The sequence below is a fragment of the Mytilus californianus genome, unplaced genomic scaffold (assembly GCF_021869535.1).
Source record: "Mytilus californianus isolate M0D057914Y unplaced genomic scaffold, xbMytCali1.0.p SCAF_2, whole genome shotgun sequence".
NCBI lineage: Eukaryota > Metazoa > Mollusca > Bivalvia > Mytilida > Mytilidae > Mytilus > Mytilus californianus.
In genome coordinates, this window is record NW_026262668.1 from 137,290,267 (window position 1) to 137,315,934 (window position 25,668).

Here is a 25,668-nt window from a genome sequence, read left to right on the forward strand (position 1 = left end):
TCATGATATCTTTCATGATATCTGTTTAGAATAGTTCATGCTATCTGCATAGAATAGTTCATGCTATCTGTATAGAATAGTTCATGCTTTTTGTTTAGAACAGATCATGCTATCTGTTTAGTACAGTTCATGCTTATTGTTTAGAACAGTTCATGATATCTTTCATGATATCTGTTTAGAATAGTTCATGCTATCTGCATAGAATAGTTCATGCTATCTGTATAGAATAGTTCATGCTTTTTGTTTAGAACAGATCATGCTATCTGTTTAGTACAGTTCATGCTTATTGTTTAGAACAGTTCATGATATCTTTCATGATATCTGTTTAGAATAGTTCATGCTATCTGCATAGAATAGTTCATGCTATCTGTATAGAATAGTTCATGCTTTTTGTTTAGAACAGATCATGCTATCTGTTTAGTACAGTTCATGCTTATTGTTTAGAACAGTTCATGATATCTTTCATGATATCTGTTTAGAATAGTTCATGCTATCTGCATAGAATAGTTCATGCTATCTGTATAGAATAGTTCATGCTTTTTGTTTAGAACAGATCATGCTATCTGTTTAGTACAGTTCATGCTTATTGTTTAGAACAGTTCATGATATCTTTCATGATATCTGTTTAGAATAGTTCATGCTATCTGCATAGAATAGTTCATGCTATCTGTATAGAATAGTTCATGCTTTTTGTTTAGAACAGATCATGCTATCTGTTTAGTACAGTTCATGCTTATTGTTTAGAACAGTTCATGATATCTTTCATGATATCTGTTTAGAATAGTTCATGCTATCTGCATAGAATAGTTCATGCTATCTGTATAGAATAGTTCATGCTTTTTGTTTAGAACAGATCATGCTATCTGTTTAGTACAGTTCATGCTTATTGTTTAGAACAGTTCATGATATCTTTCATGATATCTGTTTAGAATAGTTCATGCTATCTGCATAGAATAGTTCATGCTATCTGTATAGAATAGTTCATGCTTTTTGTTTAGAACAGATCATGCTATCTGTTTAGTACAGTTCATGCTTATTGTTTAGAACAGTTCATGATATCTTTCATGATATCTGTTTAGAATAGTTCATGCTATCTGCATAGAATAGTTCATGCTATCTGTATAGAATAGTTCATGCTTTTTGTTTAGAACAGATCATGCTATCTGTTTAGTACAGTTCATGCTTATTGTTTAGAACAGTTCATGATATCTTTCATGATATCTGTTTAGAATAGTTCATGCTATCTGCATAGAATAGTTCATGCTATCTGTATAGAATAGTTCATGCTTTTTGTTTAGAACAGATCATGCTATCTGTTTAGTACAGTTCATGCTTATTGTTTAGAACAGTTCATGATATCTTTCATGATATCTGTTTAGAATAGTTCATGCTATCTGCATAGAATAGTTCATGCTATCTGTATAGAATAGTTCATGCTTTTTGTTTAGAACAGATCATGCTATCTGTTTAGTACAGTTCATGCTTATTGTTTAGAACAGTTCATGATATCTTTCATGATATCTGTTTAGAATAGTTCATGCTATCTGCATAGAATAGTTCATGCTATCTGTATAGAATAGTTCATGCTTTTTGTTTAGAACAGATCATGCTATCTGTTTAGTACAGTTCATGCTTATTGTTTAGAACAGTTCATGATATCTTTCATGATATCTGTTTAGAATAGTTCATGCTATCTGCATAGAATAGTTCATGCTTTCTGTTTAGAATAGTTTATGATGCATCTCATGTTTTATGATCAATCATTTATATTTATCATAGCAGGCCATTGACTATCATGCAAGGACTTAAAGGAAAGTGCATTTGTGAAAGGTATCAGCAATCCGATGTTGGTTTTTTATGACTAGTTTATGCAAACATTATTCCAAGAAAACAAAAAAGGCTTTACGATATTTAAAACATTCTCAAAAGGGGTAATATATTCAAAGAATCAGACAGACTGGATAGAAAAGTTTCAGCTAAAAGCAGAAATCTTAAAATAAACAATTTAAATTACTTTGATTTAAATGCAGAATTCTACAGAATAGAATATTGCATAAACAATAATTGTCAACAACATTTTGACAGATTGAATGGCGAATAAGCAGCTATAATTGAGACCAATGTGAATTTATTGTCCGGTATAAGGATTCAAATTTAAATATATTAGCATTTATAGTCGTCATATATTTTTTACAGTTAAAATTGAGGATCATCCACTGTGACAATCACTTGTCGTTTAGCAACATCACATAGGTAGCTATAACTGCATCATTGTTTAAGATAGATTTGTGTAATGAAAGATTCTATTTGTTATTTATAAATAATTGCCCTTAAAGTTATATGTAATAGACTTACAATATAAAATGTTCGGTAAGTAATATGATTTGTAGTAATTAGTATAAAGTATACAAGCGGAAGATATCAAAAAGGACAATCAAAATTCATAAGTCGAAGAGAACCGACGAAACCATTGCAATAAAAAAAAAACAACAGAAAACGTAAAAAAAGACAAAAAAAAAAGTCGCTACAAAGAAAAACTGAAGTCTGAGCAACAGGAACGCCAAACTGGGGGTGCCAAATGGTGCTCTGGAAGGGAAGGCAGATCCTAAATCCAAATCAACTGGGGGTGCCATGTGGTGCTCTGGAAGGGAAGGCAGATCCTAAATCCAAATCAATTGGGGGTGCCATGTGGTGCTCTGGAAGGGAAGGCAGATCCTAAATCCAAATCTACATGCATCATTCGCCGACTTGTTCCAATAGCATTTTTGTAAGCAACAAACCTCGAGCACGGAAATCATGATAGGAGACCCCTGCACTACTGTATAGTAGTAGTTATAAAGACAGACAGAAATATTTGATTAAAGTGTTAATCACTTTTTGTCAAGTTCAAATCAGTTGTGGTTGACATTTTAAATGTGATAAAAATTTGGTTTTTATACTTTTCTTTGAGGTAGTGCAGTAATCGTATTTATAGACAAATTCACTTGGTTGTTTAAATTTGCCATTGTTTTTTTTTTTTTATGTTTCGTTGGGTATTCCGGGCTTTCGTAATCCCTATTGAATTTTGTTTTGTAACTGACAATTATCTAGATTATTCAGACATAAGATTGGTCAGCGTCACAGTATAAAATTGGTATTCTGTGTATTTATACTTTAATGCTGGGTCATACTTATGTCTTTGGGTCTTTAGGTCAAATGTTTTTCTATTGCTAGTAATATTTAAAATCTTAAAAATAAAAGTTTTCTCCTTATCGCAAATATGGATAAATGCATGCAGAAAAACTGCATGAGCAATCAACATGGTATAATTATATAACCAATGATTTTTTAACATCTATATTATTTGATTAAAGAGACAAATAAGATCGATAAAAGGTTTACCAACATTTAAAGACTTCTCGATCCTTTTAATGATACAATGATTACAATCATTATACAAATGTAAAAAATAGTGGAAACAGAGCATGCACAGATGTAATGTGCAGGCAAACCTCAGGATATAAATAATAAGAGAACCATACATTAATTATGACTAATTGAAACTTTGATATATATACTTATTGTATACTGTACTATTTTATGTTTTGAGTTTCGAGTTTAGAAGGATCATGATTTTTTCATGTCGGCGTAACTGCTTTTTTGTTTTTTAAAGGATAATAATTTTGTCTCTGTCGGCAGATCTGCTTGCTTAGAAGGATCATGAATTTTTTGTTTGTCGGAAAATTGTAATGCAGTTGTATTGGCCATTCACTACAACATTGTATATTGTTGTATTATATATTTCATATAGGACGAAGAATATTTTCCTAACCATTTGCAGACGTGAAATTTTTCTCTGCCATAAACTGTTTTAATTAGATTTTGCAGTTTTTCACACCATATGTTTTACAAAAATTTAATCATCTATTATATATCTTTTTCCGTTTTTGCATTAATTCAATAACTTTGTATTTATTTGATGTTTGACGAGTCATATTTTCTTTCACACTGGTATTATTATAACTCATTATTCATGTCCCTGAGGTAAACATTGTTTGACCAAGGTGGTCATTTGCTATAGCACCAGAAAATAAATTTATAGGTGTTTAAGCCCACTTAATAAGTTGTATATGATTGAGGTCCTAGAGTTGTTAATCAATCTAGCGACTTAAATCTTTTTGAAAATGAAATATATGCGATTTAGGACTTATGATTTGGACGGTAGTTCAACGTTTGAACAATGAAGTCCCGCCTTGAGGTCATTTTTGTGTGTCACTGTGTTTTATTTGGTAGCTGATTCGTTAACCTGACCCCAAAATCTCCTTTAATACCCCTAACAAAATGAATGAAAAAAGCTTAAAAAGGAAGTTGATTTCAAGAAATATGCCCATCTGAGGTATCTTTCTGGACTCAACGGCATTTCATTATAGCTAAATTCTTCACAACATTAACACCCAATGTATTACTATATATGTCTTGTCATTTACTCCCGACCATCATTGCAGTATGGTAATATTACATGTATTTTTAAATAACATTAAATATACTGTACTGTAATAAAAGAAACATTTTCTGTAATAAAGGTTTCCAGGCACGTCGAAGTAAATTCTTCTTAGAAATGTAAGCACCAATAAATATGTTACTGGACTACAAATTTCCTCTGCATAAGTTTTCTATTTATAAAACAAAACTGTACCGTAAGACATATCGTGCATGATGTACATGTACATTTTATATTTAATATGTTATGAGACAAAAACAAACTTTGTCATTTTCGTGACGTTTTATTATTATTATTTCTAAAACGTTTTTCCTAAAAGTGACAATTTTTACCATTTTATAAAGTATCTGTGATTTTAATAATTATAACTTACCTTGAATTTGCTGTACTTTTGCATCTGAATCATTCATACACTGCAACGGATCCATTTTCACTATCTTTACACTTTACTTCTTATTTGGAGGAATTATTATTATCATCCAGATTTCAAAAGTATAAATTATTATTATAATTTCCTTTCATACAGGAGTCCTCTATTTCTACTGCTCAGTTCTGTGGCTAAAATTCATAATATACATCAATGTCGTGCGATGTATGGCAGTATGTTCCGTTGCGTCAGTCTCAAACACAAAATATCGTCACAAAAACACTTTGGAAAAATCAAATTTCTTCAATGTTGGTTTCAAACTTTAAAGAAAATTAAATTGAAGCAGTTGTAAGACTGTCTTTGTCCACCTAACAGATAAAAACAAAAAACAAAATCAATTATTACAGAAGTTAAGCTTGAACTATATAATTGTAGTTTTAAATTGAAAATGTCTGAAGCAGTTTGATTCCATCGTATTTACAGCTGAGATTATCGTATCATAAGGAGATTTTACCACTTAATCGATAATCTTCAAGAGTTTTGTAGCTTAATTAAACACATACCAATTTCTTTTAAATCTTTAACAATATTTAAATCAATCATTAAATGTAATATGTATCACAATACTATCGGTTTCATCACTAATATATACCACATGAGCTCCGACGGTAATGTGTGCTTCTATCCACGTGCTCAATACCTTGTATCTGTGACGCTGAAGATGATCGGACAACTTCTTTACAGATAAGATCCTCCTGTTTTGTCGGTTAGATATTGACAAATAGATGTCGCAGTGATTATCAGATGAACTCAAACTATGATTGTTGATATTAATTGATCAAATTGGAGAGTTAGATGCAATCCTTTCTGTATATGAAATAAACCACTAAACAATATAAAGTTCAAAGTAAATCCAATCGACCTTCTAGACTATCGATGATCACAATAGTTCCGTATTTATTTATGTATTGAGATATCTTTCCCCCCTGTGAGTTACTCCTTCATATTGACGTTCAGCTGCTCCAACTCTTTGCCGTTTTATTTATATCGGAATCTCTCTTCTGCAAAATAAAGAATATGATTCTTTGATAATTAATTTTAATTATTCAGTTAAGGTCATAACGCCTTGGTATAGATCAGTTATATTCTATAAATAGTAATTTTTTCAATACGGACTCAATTAACCATTTAGAGATAAATAGTACTGTATGTGAAATTCAATGGACACATGTAATGGATACCAGGTTTACAGTAAATTAGAGACGGATAATTGTACAGTGGTATGTATAGCATTGTCTACCCAGTAATATCGGCGATCTATTCTTGACTATCCTTTAAAATGTTAAAAACTGTCAAGTAATGTTTAAGTATTTCACGTATGAAAGGATTACTATTATGTTATGTGTCAAACTTTTATATATTTTCATTATTATATAACGACGACCGATTTTTTTTCGTCTTTTACTCTCGCTAAGAAACCAAGACTATTCAAAGTCATGACGGCACAATTTTTTTACACGAATGAAAGAAAACAAATATAGAAAAACGTTTTCTTTATAAAATATATCATCATTAAGATATTAAATAAAACGTTACTAAAAACAATGTACAAGTCTTAGATTATTCAAAATATGTTTTGTATTGTCGTCAGGCGTTTTAAAAATAAACCTAGAATGAAGCTAAAACACAAATCATTTCATTATAGTTTTCAATCCTTTTTCAATGTCCGTTTATTGATATGTTCCATACTTTAACTCGAATGAAATTTGAAATTTGTTTTTTTTTTACTATCCATTTGCTAAACATTAAATATATAAAGAGGTCGTCGTAAAATCTTCAACAATAGATAAGTTCATAAACATTGTGTCAAGCTTTTAATAGCCAATTTTCTGATAATTTGTGATTGTAAGAAGAACTACAAAAGATCTTCAAACATCACGAAATACTTTAAAGGACAAAAATCTTAAGATATAACTTAATACAGCCATGGACGATGTTCCCGAAATAGGACGTGACCATTATACCATTGATTTACCACCACAAATCTTCAGCTGTTTTATTTTCATCAGTTGAATAACAATAGGGATATTGAAGAATGTTAAATAAAAAAATCCTACAGTTTGAAAAGCACTTAACTCTATATAGATAGTATTACATACAACGATGACACATATTTACAAGCTTAATCCATAGCATTTACTGTCAAAGTGCTGATGTAAAATTATGCCGTCTTGTTATCTAATATCGGTGGCTGCACTAAATTTCACACAGCGATTCCTTGAACAGTCTAGCATTAATGTGCAATTCCCAAAGTGAATTTTTGTATAGAGTTTCAATGTAGAAAAGATAACATCTAAGAACTGTTTATAAAGAAATACGAGGATCAATATAACTACAAGAAAATACAAGACGCAATTATTAAGCGGCAACATTTTGATTAAAATGTATAATCTTTACGAAAAGTTTTAAATAATACTATCATAAAAGCTTGATATAAATCATCTTTGTTGTTAAATTCTGCAAATGGAATTATACGTCCGCAATACATACTATATATTTTTGATAAAATTTAATAAACTTTTAATCAATAAATGATATCTGTATTTCAGAAAGGAACAAACATGAGAGTGCACCCCATTAGAAGTACCGATCACTTGACGGTATATTGTTTGTTTCGGCCATTGCTTAAGAGAGGCAGAAGATACCAAAGGGACAGTCAAACTCTTAACTCGAAAATGAACTGACAATGCCATGGGCAAAAACCGAAAAGAGAACAAAAGACAAACAACAGTCTACAAAGTACAACAAAATGAACCAAAGATTGAGCAACACGACCGCCCCTCACCCCCCCCCCCCCCAAAAAAAAAAAAAAAAAAACAACACACACACAAGGTTGATCTCAGGTACTCCTGAAGGGTAAGTAGATCCTGCTCAACGTTTTTATTAGGTTTCGGATTTTAAATAATTTGGCCTCGAACATCACAGAAGTGACATAATAAAACTTGTCGAATTGCGCATCTGTTGCAGTAAAAGTGGTATCATTAAATTGTTAATACAGTTTCTAAATATATGGTTTGTTGAGCATAAAAAATAAATATCACTGTACTTTGGATCACGAGAATAAAGATATATATACCTCTGTACTTTGGATCACGAGAATAAAGATATGTTACCACTGTACTTTGGATCACGAAAATATAGATATATATACGATGAAGTTTGCAAAAGTTAATTTGTAATCTTATTAAAAGTGTGAAACGTTTGAAAATATTGACAACATTAGTAGGAATAATTCGTATTCATCAACTTAATTGATTTAAATGATTTATAGACAATAATATGAATTATGTTAATAAGATTAGTTCCAACAGTAATGGAGGTTATTTTCATAATAATCTTATGTGCTAAATCTCTGTCGCTTGCGTCTATTGGGAAAGGTTTGAGAAAAGGAACAGATTGACGAGTTCAGTCCATTCTTTGTATTTGAAAATAACCTCTCATATGAAAATGAATTGTAATCGGACCACAACAAGGATGTTTTTCTTAGCCATGCATTAAATTGTCAAATTATCCCTAAATTGCTCAAACACCTTTTATTAAATATATTTCTAACAAAATATTTATAAAACTATTCCAATAAAATTCAAAATTTCTCATGTGTATAACAATGTTATAAGATACTTCTTCGCATGTGTCTCGAATTTTTACCGTGAGATAACTAATTCTCCCATAAGCCGGAATGATATACAAAGATGAAAAAACATGAAATATCTCAAATCTAGTAGTTTAACGAATCAAAGTAACACAAAAACGACCACTATCTTTTTATAACTAGAGAAAATTGATAATATCACGTGATTATTTGGAAAGTGAAATATACTTTATTTATCTGACATCTATGTTAATTGATTTCAGTAGAGACCGTACATCATTACAATTTAAACAGAAAATAACAAAAACGTTAGAAACAACGGATACAAAAAGATATAGAAATAAATGAAAAAGGTAAACAATTATAAAAAGAATACTTAAATCCTTCAAAATAGATACTCAGTTAACATATTTAAAAGAAAACAGTATTGTGAGTTTATACAATCAATTATTCCACGTAATGAACATCCTTTCTGTCGCTATTTCTATATAATTATCATACGACTGTCAGCAGGAAAATAGATATATTCTCAATTCATACATATAAACTTAATGATTACAGATCCTCTTGTTTCCTGCTTCTCTATACTACACAGACATCAATAATTCATGAAGATATTTAGTTATTGTTAGATGAAAACTGTATTTTGATTATTTATTTGAAGATATTTTTCTTGTAGCCAAAACTTCGATATATTCTCCTGATACATTTTGATTGCAGATTTATTTATTTTTTTGAAGTACTTATAAAAATGTACAACTCCTCGGAATCAAAGTTTGTATTTATCTTTTTCGTCGAATGCTCATCTTATGCAGTAAAATTGAAACTATTAATAGTATTCATATATTTACTTTTCGATGTTCTGTTAAGATCCCTTTATTTTGATGCTCCAAAAAGTTAAAGATGGATTTAGCTATTTTTTTAGGTCCTTTTTGATCGTATAGCTCTTCAAATGTTTCGGTTCTTATACATCCTTGACTTTAAAATATTTGGCTTTGAGCGTTCCTGATGAAGGTTAATCCAGAAAAGCGCTCCGGACGGATAACATTTATAACGTGTTGTTTTTATTTTTTAAAGCATTTGTTTTCCTAAATTTTATGACTTGGGCGTACTCTTATTAAAAAATCAGTTGAAGTGAAATGTATCATCTGTATTTACTAGTAATGAGCCATTGTTTTGCAACTCTTATATTCATCGACATGTATTACTTCTGGAAAAAGAAACCATATAGCAACAAAACACTTATAATCGGAGAAAATATTATGTTGAAAGCATCGCGAAACAGTGATTTCAAAACAAAATAAATATAATGCATTCTGATTTTCAAAAAAAATACCGGTAAATTTTTAACAATATTACGACACCAAAACTAAAGTGCACAAAACAGCTGTACTGCAATTTCTTAACATTTCTCTCATTCAACGTTAAGCCAGGAGGTTAGAAATAATTCATATCATACGTAGGTTTAATTGTATCACTCATTAAACCCTTAATTACATTTGCTCTGTTTGGTAGCTAATTCATTATGACATCATGTAATCTCTAGCGCAGTTAGCATCAACATAATTATTGTTCTACCTGATCAGATTTGACACAAGTACTGGGAGAAACAAATTCCATCATTATCTTATATCGATAGTTCAATTTAAGAATAAAAGTGCTTGCTAAAGCTTGCGTGCTGAAATTTTAAAGTTTAACGAACTTGACTTATTGAACAAAATATGACAAATAAATACTAACAGTAGTGAACCAATGTTCAATACTTAGAAATCCATTTTGATACGTGTACGTCAATAAGGTAAGCGTCCCTGCTATGCACATGCCAACCACCATGAAAATCAACATGTCACGAAAAAGAATACGACATAATCAATAACTACAGTTTAGACGACTTCATTTGTGTCACATGATCTTCGACTGCAAAACATCTCTCATGAGCTGAAATACAGACGCATCGTATCGTTCAATCAATACTTGATGGTGACCGCGAAACTCGAACAGTGTCAATTTCAGTCCCCCCGTAAATCAGCTGGAGCAGTTATTGAGTATGGAGCAATGCCCTGTTAATGTACTCCATATAATGGGAAAATACATGTTCGTTACATATAAAAATAGAGCCAGAAGACACCAAAAGGACAATAACATTTTTTAGTCGAAATAAAACAAACAATTCTAGGGCAAACGAAAAACAGCGAACGGACAAAGAACAAATAACAAAATATTACACAGAAAAATAAAGACTGAGCAACACGAACTTGAGATAAGAAACTCCATACGATGGGACAGAGAGGAGGTTTCAATTGAAAATCGGAAAACTGAAATCGTCCCGTTAGTCATAGAACCTAGTTTGAAGTCGTCAAAATGTATCATTGTAAAACAAAAGGATCTAGATATGAAGCAGAGTTTGTTTCGCATGCATCTTTTATGTCAAATTTATTTGGATATATGAGATGCAAGTACTTGCTGTAATGTGGAAGATTGAGTGACAGGAAATCATGAATATATATATAAAGAAATTGGCAATATGTGTGTTGATTTTAGAAGGTAATGTATGGATTCTGCTTAACCTTTATATAAAAAGTCGACCTTTCGGCTGTACGATTAGTGCCCATTGGAATACCGATTGTTTTGTTTTAATATGAAGTTCGCAAAACGTGATAAATATTTTACAGTTTACTACAAAGCTGCTTAAGGAGTACACATAGTTTTACTTATAAGGTAGCGGAAACCTATTTATCTGAAGACAAAACACTGTTTCAGTGTTAATAGACTCCGACCGAGTAAGCTGCTATAATCGGCTATTTGTAAGATGAAATTAATGAACATCTTTTAAGCTCATGTGATAAATCAGAAAATCGCTGCTGTAAGTGGTCATGACGTTTACGTACCTTAATTAATGCGTTTCGCATATGGATGTATGTCATTATCAGGGTGTGTGCTCCCAACACAAAAATTCTCCTGTTGTAGGATTATGATGACAAGCAACGTTTGAAATAGCCTCTACACAAGCTTAACTACCTTTCGGCGTCATAGATTGGCTGACCCAAACCGATGTATCAACTCACGAGAGACACGTTTTACGAGGTCTTATATCTTTAAATATCAATGAAATAGTCAGATCTGAAAATTTAGGTGGCTTAATTGTAAGTCTAGTATGTATGATGAGTTTATTTCCACCTAGTGTCAAATAGAGTCTAAAACATCGATGATCTATTATTGCTTCCATTCATGCTTTAAGCGAATAAACAGGGTCACGTATAAATGAAAATAACATTGTATAAAGTGATGTGTTCGAAGCACTTTTCTAGATTTACCTTCACCAGGATACCTTAAACCCCAAAAATGAAACCCAAGGATTTTAAAGTACTTGAATACAGGGCTTAAAATATTAGCCAATTCCATGTATAATTCATACATTTTCCAGTAAAAGTTACAGATTCAAGTTTACAAAATTGTTTATATCTTAAAGTGGTAGTTTGGACAGAAAACCTCATCTAATGTAATTATCCGTCTAATAAGCCATGTTATTGGGCATACTAACTGTAATCTGATTGACCTGGTCATGTTATAATTTAAAAGTGCTAAAAGTTATTAATTGAACAATCGAAATTATTGGTAGAAAAGTATTAACAAAAATACCGAACTCCAAGGTAATCTCAGAGGTAGAAGAACACCATGACTAAAATATAAAGACATACTAACAAACAATAAACCACTTTATAGAAAACTAAACTATTAATCTAAATGAGCTTCACCAAAACCAAGGATGAACTCTTGTACTCCGAAACAGTTATCTGTGTCTTCTTCATGCGGTATTCTGCTTAAGTTGTCCAAGTTACAAACTAATGCCATTGGTCATTAATCGGTTTCATTATAATCTTTAGTCAAATGATCATGGTGATATATTTTAACTAATTTTAATCCATTTTGATACAGACTAATTGATTAAACGTTTTATTAGCACAGAAATGCGATATTAATTTTTGCTGTTTCAGGAAGTGCTACACACAGATACTGCTATACAAATTTTATGAGTTTTTATATTTTGAAGAACCTATCCTGTCAAAATTTTAGCTATAATTAAAACATCGCAAAAATTCTGACACTTTACATTATTCTAATGGTCATGCTATACTGTTAAAACTTATTTTAATTGGTATTAACATAAAGTAAAGTATTGATCGTGTTATAATCGATAGTCTAATGATCATGTAATAATCTGATGTAAATGGCAATTTTAAGCGTGGGTCTTTGTAGTGTAAAACCATATGCTATTGGTCATTTCTTGGTCAGTTCTAATTGATTTCATTGGACATTTAGCACCTAATTTTATTGGTCAGTTATAAACTGATGTCTTTTAAGTCAGTTCTAAGCTAATATAATTGTCTTTTTATTACCTGGAGTAATTTGTAAGTGATCAGCGATTGAAGTGTTCACGATTTTATTTGATACATAAGAGACAACAGTTATTTACCGATAATCAAGACACGTGACTACATTTTAAAAATACAAATCTATTGAAAATAGAGGAAGTAGCATGAACTTCAAATGGAGAGACCGAGGGCGTTGTCGACAGGGTAATAGTCTATTTTTACTAATGCATCACATGCCTTTCGAATCCAGCTTCGGTAAAAATGTCACGATAGGAAATGGGACATCATCGGTAAATTTACAAATAATAGTCTATTGTTACTAATGCATCACATGCCTTTCGAATCCAACTTTGGTAAAAATGTCACGATAGGAAATGGGACACCATCGGTAAATTTACAAATAAGACGACGTTTCTTGTATATTAAGATCTAAGACCTCGACAATATGTCTCTTATAATCCTTTTACACCAAGATGTCGTTAAATGAAATTGGATACCCTGCATTTATCAATCATGCTTTTCAATAACATATGATCAAGTCGCTGATAGAACCCCCTCCTAAATTATTGAAAACTATCGTTCTGCATTGAAAGTAATATCTGGGTGTAAATAAGTTACGCCTATTCGTGCTAACGCCCTCAAGGTGTATTCATACATACATAAATATTTTCAACCTATTATGAAACTATCTAAGATACAGACTCATCTTAATCCTAAAATGAAAATGACGTCACATGTTCTATATGTTAGGCCAAATACAGTTGACATGTCGTGTCCCCGAGGAATACACATCATCCAGAAAACCTAAATGAGCACTGAAATTACAACAATGTCAAATGTGTTTTTAGTACAAAACAAGACTATTTTGATGAGTTTTCTGCTTCTCTTGAATATGAAAACCATTGACGTGTTTAACATACACCGAGTCGTATTTCAAAATATCGGAAAAAGTAGGTATCTATCACGTTATTCACGGCCAATCTCTAAAACAAATACTAGTTTGAAGTCAATTTGTTCAGAAGAAATTGAAGAATGTGTGATTATAAGCTCATTAAACATTATGAAAAATTCAAGTTTCGGCAAACGGCAAGCGAGTGTCTGACAGATCTGGAAAGTATTGACAATGCCTGCAATGTTTCTGACCAAATATGAGGTCATTCTTTTCAGGTTAACTGCAGACATCTGACAAGAATTTGTTTCCATAGCGTTTTCGATTCTTCTTGATTTATGTAATTTGAATGTCCCCTTGGTATCTTCCGCCTCTTTTTAAATTTCTTTCACCATGTTGCAATTCATAGAATTAGCAAACAGGAAGTATGTGTCTGAGAGATCCGAAAATTACAAACGCATTACAAAATATAAAGCTTCTGACCAACGTGAAATAATCGAGTTCCTGTGAAAAAATAGAACGAACATATTTTAAGGACGAACGGATGAGTGAACAACTGATGGACAAGGAAATTGCAAGATAGCTCTATTACCAGAGTGGTGGTTTAATACACTGAATTAAAAAAAAATATGAATACTGGCATTTGACATATTGTGAACATATGAAGATTTTCTGTCAGGTGCATGATAACTGAAGTAAATAGTATTTTGTTGTCCATGAGACAAATTGTAAGGAAATCAATCTTATTATATGATCTACTAGAAGACAATTACAGATTTGCAACAGTAAAAGTCAAAAGTGCTTAAAGCTGACTTCTACGAAAACAATTGACCGTCATCCTACTAATTGCTACACAAATGGCTGGCGGGTAAAACATATTCTTCTAGTCAGAGATTTAATTTGTTATATTGTAAGTCAATGATATCGGTATTTTTGGTTCTGAATAGATCAATGTTGATTCTCATATTATAAAATAATGGTACAACATTAACTATGGATCCTTTATATCAAAATATATTTATCAATCATAAAACATCTTTTCGGGTGAATTAAAGATTGACAAATGTATTGATAACGGAAAATTTACTCGCAATACGTGAAATAAAACTAAAACAGTATCTTAAGTGTTAACTTTGGGTGTTACAATAAACATTTTACTATTAAAAAAGTAAAATGCAGATGTTTACAAAGATATTACGTAGAGAAAGTGCAGTTGGTTTTGAAATAAGCAACACTGTTTTCATTAACAACTTTAAAAGTATATAGTATTTAATGATATCAAAATTAAAAAAAATGATAAAATATTAAAATGATTAGTCGATAGAGTTTATAGAGAGTTCATCATTAGCGCGATGCTAAACATTCAGTGTCATGCATCATTTCACGTTTTGTTCATTATGACGCTTAATAAAAGACACGACAGACCAACCCATTTCAAAGTATTAGAGAAATGAAAATACAAGAAAACCTTTCAACCTGAACAATTCAGCGAAACATTCCAAGCAACGAATCCAACTGCACCATTAAGAACTGTTGGTTCGGTATATTCATTTCAAGCTTTTATAAGTATTGGAATATCGGATCAACTGATATCTATGATATACTTCATATGGAAATGCTGATATGGTACTACATTACAGTGAAAAAGAGGCGAAAGATACCAAAGGGACATTCAAACTCATAAGTCGAAAATAAACTGACAACGCCATGGCCAACAGACAAACAATAGAACACAAAACACAACACAGAAAACAAAAGACTCAGCAATACGAAAGGTTCACAACTGTTATCAAAATGTAAATTAAACAATACTGTATAAGACGGAAATACATTAAATTGAAAGGAATTAATAATTATTCAGTTAGATACATTATAATATGGCCAATGTGTTGTTCGTTGGTGTTTTTCTCTGTTTGAACGTCTGTTTGTTTGGTGTTTTTTTAGAATCGGTTGTTTGTAGTCTATGTTGTCTGTTTTACTGTCCACTTTAAATATCGGTAATTCCCCTTTTATGTATTGTGGAAAGGACGTAATACATGTACTATTTGGGTCAATATGCCTCATGCAATATGCAATACATTAAGAATATGGTCACACCGAAGTATTATTGGCATATTTTATAAATTACTGTCTCATTAATAACTTTACAACAACATGTAGTATTTATTGAAGACTAAAAATGTGTACCAAATCAGTCGAAACCAGTTACTGAATTGTATTGTTTAAGCCAATCTTCATATTATATAACAGTTTGGTTTATATGTGTAGTATGAACTGCTTTTGATAGCACTTTAATGAAATAAATGGTCTTTACACATAAAACTACAAACTTAACAGTATGACATATTTCTTCATACACCTTTTTTTTAATTTTACCCACCGAATAAGACTAATCATCGATTTTTTTACTTACATGAGCGACACGAAGGGTGCCACATATGAGGCAGGATCTGGTTATCTTTTCAGAGCTCCTGATACCCCGAGATTACACCCGGTTTTTGGTGGGGTTTGTGTTTTAAATCTACAAGTAACTCTTCGACCAGAATTTCAATATAAAAGTCTCAAATTCTCATTCCGCAAACATGATTATTATTGCCCTCTTATTTAAAAAAAAAAACCCTACTAGTCATTAATTAACTTTTTATCAGTTTTAATCTTTTAATTCCTTATTGATATTTATATCATGCTGACAATCGTATATTTGGATTTTAAATCAATAAAATGATTTGATTTGATTTGAATTACACGTTTTTTTCTCTCTGTTTTTTTATAATACCGTTTCAGGAAATGGAGTTAAATAGAATAGACATGCATATTCAGCGATATGAAAATTCGCCTTGTAAAATATTCTGATGCCATATATCATAGATATTAAACCTTCATTATTTGAATACAGGAAAACTTGGGTATACGTTAATGAGAAAACAACCTAACGACCACAAAAAACCAAAAATGATATTTATTACACGCTTTACATATATATTTGGTAGAAATACAAGACGATTTTTTTATATTTGAGTGGGGACAGGGACATAATATAATGACTTTAAACCAAGTATGTCAAACGTGTTTTGGACGATATTTATCTAAACGCACTCAAGAACATCTGTATCGTTTTAAAAGACCCAATAAATTCAAAAGTATCATTTATCAACACCTTAAGAAGCACAATCATCCTATTAAATATTTAGCAGTTCAACCTTTAGAAGAAGTAAATAAGCAGCCTGGTGAATCTCATTCAAAGTTTGTACGATCACGGAAAATAATTGAATTAAATTGGATTAAAAAATTACAGACAGTCTACCCTCTCGGTCTTAATGATAATATCATGGGAATTGGTAATATATCAAGAACCGATTCTGTTAACATTTTGGATATAGTTTCTAAAACTGTTTGTAAAAACCGTTCTCATGGTCGTAGAAAAAATCGCAATCATAGAAAATTTCGGACCAATCATACCAATATTTCGGACCTAATTTCTATTTCAAAAAACAACGGCTGACATTATCTGTTCACAAAGCTCTGTTCATTACCGGTTAATAAGTTAAATAAAATTTTAGAGGATTGCAACACAATTTCATATAGCAGTCCTAAGTATGAAATCGTTCAAATTATAATGGCATATTGTTATTCTAAACTGTTTCTCAAAATTGATCGCCCTGAAGATCATAAAAAACAGTTTATTAAAATAAAGTATGTCAATAAAGGTTTTGATTTTGTAAATATTGCCGGTATTTTTAACGACCATTCTGTTAAAGAACAAATTCCTGGATATTTTGATAATACTTAGCTCCCTCTTATTTGTTATATTTACAAGAAATCTACCCGGAAATTTGTGTTTAATTATAGCCAATTGTGTAAAGATGTTAATATCAGTGAAAATACACCTACTTCATGTAATTGCAGTAATTCCGAATACATTTATGGACCCATTTCCCATGTTATAACAGGAGATCTTAACATCGTTCAAGACCGAGAGTTAAAACCATTCCTCAGTAAAGGACCTAAATATCGTCCCCCGTCAATTATTAATTGGAATGAGTGTCGTAATATCATCCACGACTCACTCAATACTTACTGTTTGAAATGGATAAAACGGGAAAAAGCTGACAAAAAATCTTTGGACTCTTTTTTTAATTCAGTAATGAACATAGTTGATATACGTATTCAACATTTTAAAGAACATTTTACTCTTAACAATAACCACAATAAACCTATTTCTCGTATCAAACATAAACTAAAAGAACTAGCCAAGGAATTTGTTTTTGTCCCGGCCGATAAAGCTGCTAATAATATTATTATTGTTTGACGTAAATTTTACATTGAGGTTCTGAAAAAAGAAATCACCAATTCACCAACATTCCAACTGACTCCATTTTCAGAAAACGACATCTGTAACAAACATAAACTTTTAGCTACCGCTTTACAAGCAGAACCAAATACAATGAAAGTCCCAACTATGTATTGGCTTCCGAAGCTACACAAAACACCTTACAAATATAGATTTATTTCGTCTTCAAGCCATTGTTCCACTACTAAATTGTCTATTCTTCTTACCAGTACACTTGGTACAATCAAAAACCTGATAATAAATTGTTCAAATAAGGCCTTCGAAAATAGTGGAATTAATTACTTTTGGAGTGTCAAGAACTCGTTGGAAGTACTTGATAAATTACATGCATATATTGGTGATTTTATATCTGTTCAAAGTTTTGATTTTTCTACCCTATATACCACATTGCCTCACATTCTCATTAAGAAAAAATTCACACACCTAATTAAATGGGCATTTAAAAAGTCAGAATGTGAATATATATGTTCAAACTCTTTTAGGTCATTTTTTAGTAGCAATAAACAAAAAAACTATGTCAATTGGACATGCTTTGATACTATATATGCCCTTGAATTTTTACTAGATAACATTTTTGTTCGCTTTGGAGATTCCGTATATCGTCAGGTTATCGGAATTCCAATGGGGACTAACTGTGCACCACTTATTGCGGACCTTTTTTTGTATTGCTATGAGTTACAATTTATGACAAAAATCAGCAAAGACCCATCGAAACAACATCTGATACACAAATTTAATAATACTTTTAGATATTTGGATGATATTTTGGCTCTCAATAATGACGACTTCAGTATGTATACTAAAGAAATTTATCCTGTTGAACTTACTTTAAATAAAGCTAATACTAACAATGACCACTGCCCTTTCCTCGATCTTGATATCTATATCATTAATGGAAAGCTTAATACTAAAATATATGATAAAAGAGATGATTTTTCATTTCCTATCGTTAATTATCCATTTTTAGATGGTGACGTTCCCTTGTCACCATCTTACGGTGTTTATATATCTCAACTTGTACGATTCGCTCGTGTATGTAACCATGTTTTAGATTTTAACGAGAGAAATTTATGTATTACTGAAAAATTATTACACCAGGGTTTTCGATATCACAAACTAGTCAAAACATTTACTAAATTTTATCATCGGTATAAGGACATCATTCGTAAATATAGCTCAACATGCAGACTTCTTATACGTTCAGGTATTTCACATCCAATTTTTTATGGAAATATTCTTTATAAAGCACAAAAATGTCAGTATTCACCTCTGAAGCTAACAAAATCTTTAAATAGACTTATTAGGAAGGAATATAGTTACGATACTGTTGTCAGGTCATTAAAGATTGCATATTTTGGCGTTAATATTGATTCACTTATAGGGTCTTTGCATCGGCACTAAACACATTTATTTAAAAACCAGTTGTTGGCATGACACGGGTTATGTTCTTCTCATATATGTTATGATGGTATGATACTAAACCCCTAACGGGAAGGATTGTGCCTGATATTCATATGATGAAGACATAATCTTTCAATCAGTTTAATTGAAGTCTGGAGCTGGCATGTCAGTTAACTGCTAGTAGTCTGTTGTTATTTATGTATTATTGTCATTTTGTTTATTTTCTTTGGTTACATCTTCTGACATCAGACTCGGACTTCTCTTGAACTGAATTTTAATGTACGTATTGTTATGCGTTTACTTTTCTACATTGGCTAGAGGTATAGGGGGAGGGTTGAGATCTCATAAACATGTTTAACCCCGCCGCATTTTTGCGCCTGTCCCAAGTCAGGATCCTCTAGCCTTTGTTAGTCTTGTATTATTTTTAATTTTAGTTTCTTGTGTACAATTTGGAGTTTAATATGGCGTTCATTATCACTGAACTAGTATATATATTTGTTTAGGGGCCAGCTGAAGGACGCCTCCGGGTGCGGGAATTTCTCGCTGCATTGAAGACCTGTTGGTGACCTTCTGCTGTTGTCTGTTCTATGGTCGGGGTGTTGTCTCTTTGACACATTCCCCATTTCCATTCTCAATTTTATTTAATTCCAACAATTTTTATGGTGAATATTCTTGGTCTTACTTGAATGTCAATGTATATTCATATGCACGGTAAAGGAAAACATGAGTTTCTGAATTAAGCCAAACAAACTTGATCCACGTAATCTAAATATTCATGAAAAAAGTTTTCCATTATGTTTCCATTCAAATTACAAGTAACTCGGAATTAATTCCGAATAATTAGATCCAAGAATAGCTTGATTTAATGCACTGAAAAAATCTAATGTTTCCAACCGCCAGTACTTCTTTTTACTAGTTTTTTAATAATCCAAAATCAATTATACTAATTCAATCCAAAACAAGATAAAATGGAATTCAATGCTTTGATACAAAGAAAAGTAAGACAAAAATACAAAGTCGCACAATCAATGCAAAAGCCAAAATAAAATAAGATAAAATGAAAATACACAAAACAAAGATTGGACAATCTTATCGACAAGTGGGGGTTCTTGAATTGAATTAATATCTATGTTTTAAGGTTTTGCGTATCATACTTTGTACAAAAATATAAATAGATGAAGTTTTACTGTATAGTTTTAACAACTTAAAATAAATATGGAGATCTATTTATTTATAACTAAATTTAATAACTTCTCCGAAAGATTATGATTTAAATTATCACGTTTGCAATCGTACTTCATTACAAATCATTGGTTATAGTTTGAATCGTATTACGTAATAGAATAATAAAAAGATAAACTCCTTCCAATGTTGGAAACAACATAAGACCACTTGTTAAATTAAAAAAAAACAATTCTCCATATAAGGATTAGGAACAAAACTTACAAAAGCAAATAAATTTAAAATAGAAATAATGTTTTAAAAATTGACAAAGTTAAGAAGAATATGTCTTATAAATAATTTTCATTCATAAAAGGCAATGTCAGTAAAGGTACTGCATAGATATTATCTTTCCAATATGTAGTTCGTCCTGTAATCTGACGTTCTGTACTGCCAAATATTACCATTAAACTGGTTAGTTCTTCTCCTAGTCTCAAAATACATGTTTAACCCCGCCGCATTTTTGCGCCTGTCCCAAGTCAGGAGTCTCTGGCCTTTGTTAGTCTTGTATCATTTTTAATTTATTTTCTTGTGTATAATTTGGAGTTTAGTATGACGTCCATTATCACTGAACTAGTATACATATTTGTTTAGGGGCCAGCTGAAGGACGCCTCCGGGTGCGGGAGTTTCTCGCTGCATTGAAGACCCATTGGTGGCCTTCGGCTGTTGTTTGCTCTATGGTCGGGTTGTTGTCTCTTTGACACATTCCCCATTTCCATTCTCAATTTTATATTGTCGATTTAAAGAGTTGTTTTATACCCTGAAGGAACAATTTGAGGCTTTGTTGTAGAATCACACTTGACTACCAAATGAAATCATTACAATTAGTAAGACGTTCTGAACTGTCAAAGATAAAATGTTGCAAACGTCACCAATAACTTATTCATTTAAAACAATACTGCTAAAATTTGACATTTTCAATAAGAAGTAATAGTTTTAAAACTTGTATTATTTAAAGTGCAGTCCAAATCATATTCTCCAAAACATCAGTACTCATGTATGACCGACCCTCTACGATATGGACCTTTATTTGGTTTTGCTTATATTTTTCCTTAGAATCAAACATGATAAAGTATGTGGTTCCAACATTGAAGATTCGCGATAAAAATTTCTGAATGATAATGAACGCATCTGTGACAAAGACACTGACATTCTGAGGTTTGATTAATGCCAAATTGAAAGACTAAAATTAATTAAAAACTGTATAAAATGCGTTACACTGCAACCGTAACTGACACGTAAGCAACATTTTTTTTGTGATAAAAATCTTTCAAAAGTAAATTTAGACGGATTGTATTATAAATTATACCATTAATTTCCAAAATTGCAAATTTAATGCTAAAATAGATAAAATGAAAACGAATCAGACATTTTCAGCCCAATAACTTTATAATTATGTTTCTAATAGTAGACAAGATAGACGTCGTATGATAACATATTGTCTAGTAGAAGACTGAAACACAAACTGACATAGAGATTGTTCACTGATGTGACGATGTCTTTCTAGAATATGTGCTTTCAGAATATTAACATTAGATAATAATGACTTTAAAGGTGTTGGCCAAACATATGAATAAATTCATCATAGATACCAGGATTACAATTTTGTATGCCATACTCGAGTTTCGTCTACAAAAGACTCATCAGTTTCGCTCGAAACAAAAACATTAAAACGGCAAAATAAAGTACGAAGTTGAGTGAGAGATTCTGCAGTTCTTGTTTTAGTTTAGTATGCCGTTTTTATGTGTTGCCATTGTTTAAAAGATTTATTGTTATGGGATACATTCGGTATATTCTAGTATACTGTAAATTTAGAAATTATTGCGATGTTTTTATTATTGCGAAAAATAAGACAGGGTTTTATTCGCAATAATTTAAACTCGCATTATTAATTTTTTGTATAGGTATTAAACAGGTTTTTCTCGATATTGCAAAAATTCAAATCGCATTTTAGTCTAAAATGAAAAAATCGCAATAATAAATGCACGCAATAATTTCTGAATTTACAGTATATAAACCGAGGATAAAACGAAGAATAAGTGATTAGTATGCTTGAGTTTCCCATTGAAAACATATTTGTTGAATTTGGAAGTAGAACTTTCCAGCAGGTAGTCAGCATTTCAATTGTGCGCCTCTCCTTGCCAACCTTTTCTTATTTTCATATGAGTCGGAGTTCCTTCTAACACTTGTAATAACAAGAAGATGAAAGAAGCTATATCATTTAATTTCACATACAGCTAAATTGATGATGTTATATCCATTAACAATCCCAAATTTTCCGATTGGGTCCCATAAATATATCCTCCTGAACTAGAGATTAAAGGTCATCCCAGTACCAGAATCTATGACAAACGAGATGATTTCAATTTTGAAATTATAATTGGCCCCCATCTTAGCAGCAATATTCCAACTACACTGACGTATGGCATATACATTTTTTCAAATCATGCGATATTCAAAAGATTGGACTTTATTTTAAAACGTCACCTGTGTGTGGACAAAAAAGTAATCAGCCAGGATTTGTCAAAGAACGTATCGTTCTTTTTCTCAAAACGTTCATCGAAAAATACTTAGAACTAATGGATAAATATTCAGTCTACTTCACTAATACTACAGAATGGTTTTGAGTTATTGATTCTAGTTGCTGACATTGTGTATCATTTGATTTACTTAACAGTTTTCCCTTTATTTGTCTTTGTACTTTCATGTTCCTTTGGTCGTATTACTCTAGAAGTGACTCGGTATTTGTGCATCCAGCTATCGAGTTTTTGCTTTTTTTAATTATATTAAATTCAATTTGTTCTTTAACGAAAGAGTATATGAAATTATTGTTTACTATACTGTGTGTACCATCAGCTACAAACAAATTTTACTTTGTAAAACTTATTTTTATGTTAGTTTGAATTTTTAAGACAGTTGTGTTTAAATGTGTGTGATGTATTTCTACACAATTTTAGCTACTGATCTTAATTATTGTCATGTTAACCCATTATGTCTTTTTTGGTTGCTCACCCATTTTAGTCCAAATAACGAGAATTATAAACAACTGTGATACATGTAATTGATAGGTTTATCGAGCTATTAAACCATGTTAAACTCAGCATTTTCTTCGGAAAATGCCTGTTCCAAATTAGAAATATGACAGTTGTTATATATTCGTTCCGTTGGTCGATAAAGTCGTGCGTTTGACATTGTTAGGTTTTATGGATTTTCCCTTTTTGAATTTACATTGGAGTTTGGTATTTTTGGTAATACTTTTTAATATATATTCGTTAATCTCTAATCAAGTGTCGGTTCTGCTTTAGATTTTACCGCGTCTGTATTTCGGAATTATCTAATGTAAACACATCGAATAATGGCTACTTCTATGTCTGACCAGAATATTGACGCCATCACCCTGATATCTTGTTAACGGGTGTTCAAAAAACAAAAACAAAAACCTTTATAAATTTGTTTCATCCAAAGCGCTTTTCAGGATTTAACTTCAACGTGTAAGTATAATACAAAAACAATGAAAGACAATGATGTATAAATAATTGAATTCTTGGATGAATTATCTATTATTTTTAGGTCCTTTTTGGTCCTACAGCTCTTCAACTGTTTCGGTTCATTTACATCCTTGACCTTCAAATATTCGGCATTAAGCGTTTCTGATGAAGGTAAGTCCAGAAAAGTTCTTCGGTCGCACGACATTTTTAAAGTGTTGTTTTCATTTTTATATGCCTGGGAGGGTTGGAACCGAAAGTTGTTAATGCTTTTAAACGATCACGTAGACGTCCTGATATGTTTTCTGGTTTTCAAATGACTAGTAATAAAGTAAATACTTACGTAAATGTATGGAAGTGTTCACATGAAATTTTAAATTGGAAACAACACTTTATATAAATTTTGTGCATTTGAAGCGCTTTTCTGGGTGTGCCTTCACCAGAAACGCTCAAACCAAAACATTTGAAAGCCAGGATGTTAAAGACGTAGAACCGTTAGTAACTATACGGCCAAAAGAGACATAAAAAGAATAGCTAAATTAATCTAAGGTCAACTCAAAAAGTTGACGGCGTCATATCCTGTTCAAATGGAATAGGATAACGATACTAAATTACTAAACGTGTGAACGTTGATACCATATCGACTACATGTTTAGTATCTATATTTCATAATATTGGTTTAGAGTGTTGACTTTATATTAAAACGTTTGATGCTACACAGATATACGGATATCTTGATCACTTCACTTTTTTTCTATCCTGCAGATTGTTACGATTATATTAAACAGGCACTCTCACATCATTTACACTTCTGTGTTATCTTCTAACTATCAAACATATTTTGTTATAGTAAAATGGCGTGATATTAAACGTATTGATGTCCTGTGCACTTTTAAAAACGTTTAAAAAGTAAAATCACAAAAATACTGAACTCCGAGGAAAATTCAATCGGAAAGTCCCTAATCACATGGCAAAATCAAATGACAAAACACATCAAACGAATGGACAACAACTGTCATATTCCTGACTTGGTACAGGCATTTTCAAATGTAGAAAATAGTGGATTGAACCTGGTTTTATAGCGCTAAACCTCTCACTTGTACGACAGTCTTATCAAATTCCGTTATATTTACAACGATGCGTGAACAAAACAGACATTATAATTTGTGTTAAGCCATTGTATGTAAAGACTCGTTGACAATAGCGAGTCAACATCGTCTTTAAATTGTATACCAATTCTATACCTTTGTGTTTACATCGCTTACATCGTAGACATCGCGATGTTTAGAATAGCGAGTCAACATCGAATTTATATTGTATACCAAGTCTATACCTTTTTGTTTACATCGTTTACATCGTAGACATCGCGATGATAACAATAGCGAGTCAACATCGTGTTCATATTGTGTGCTTCTTCTATACCTTTGTGTTTACATCGTAGACATCGC

The 25,668-nt window shown here is 31.4% G+C and overlaps 1 protein-coding gene across 6 annotated transcripts in view; it reads right to left on the bottom strand.

The window, feature by feature from the left end:
* Nucleotides 1-25,668, bottom strand: part of LOC127731174 (corticotropin-releasing factor receptor 2-like) — a 134,408-nt gene that overhangs the window by 63,253 nt on the left and 45,487 nt on the right. For 5 of the 6 annotated variants that reach the window (XM_052240116.1, XM_052240120.1, XM_052240119.1 and 2 more), the window contains one exon: nt 4,854-5,908. In XM_052240116.1, the coding sequence (XP_052096076.1) occupies nt 4,854-4,908 (55 nt within the window). In that variant the 5' untranslated portion in view covers nt 4,909-5,908. The remainder of the gene's footprint in view (nt 1-4,853; nt 5,909-25,668) is intronic. The other variant, XM_052240115.1, reaches the window with a different exon arrangement.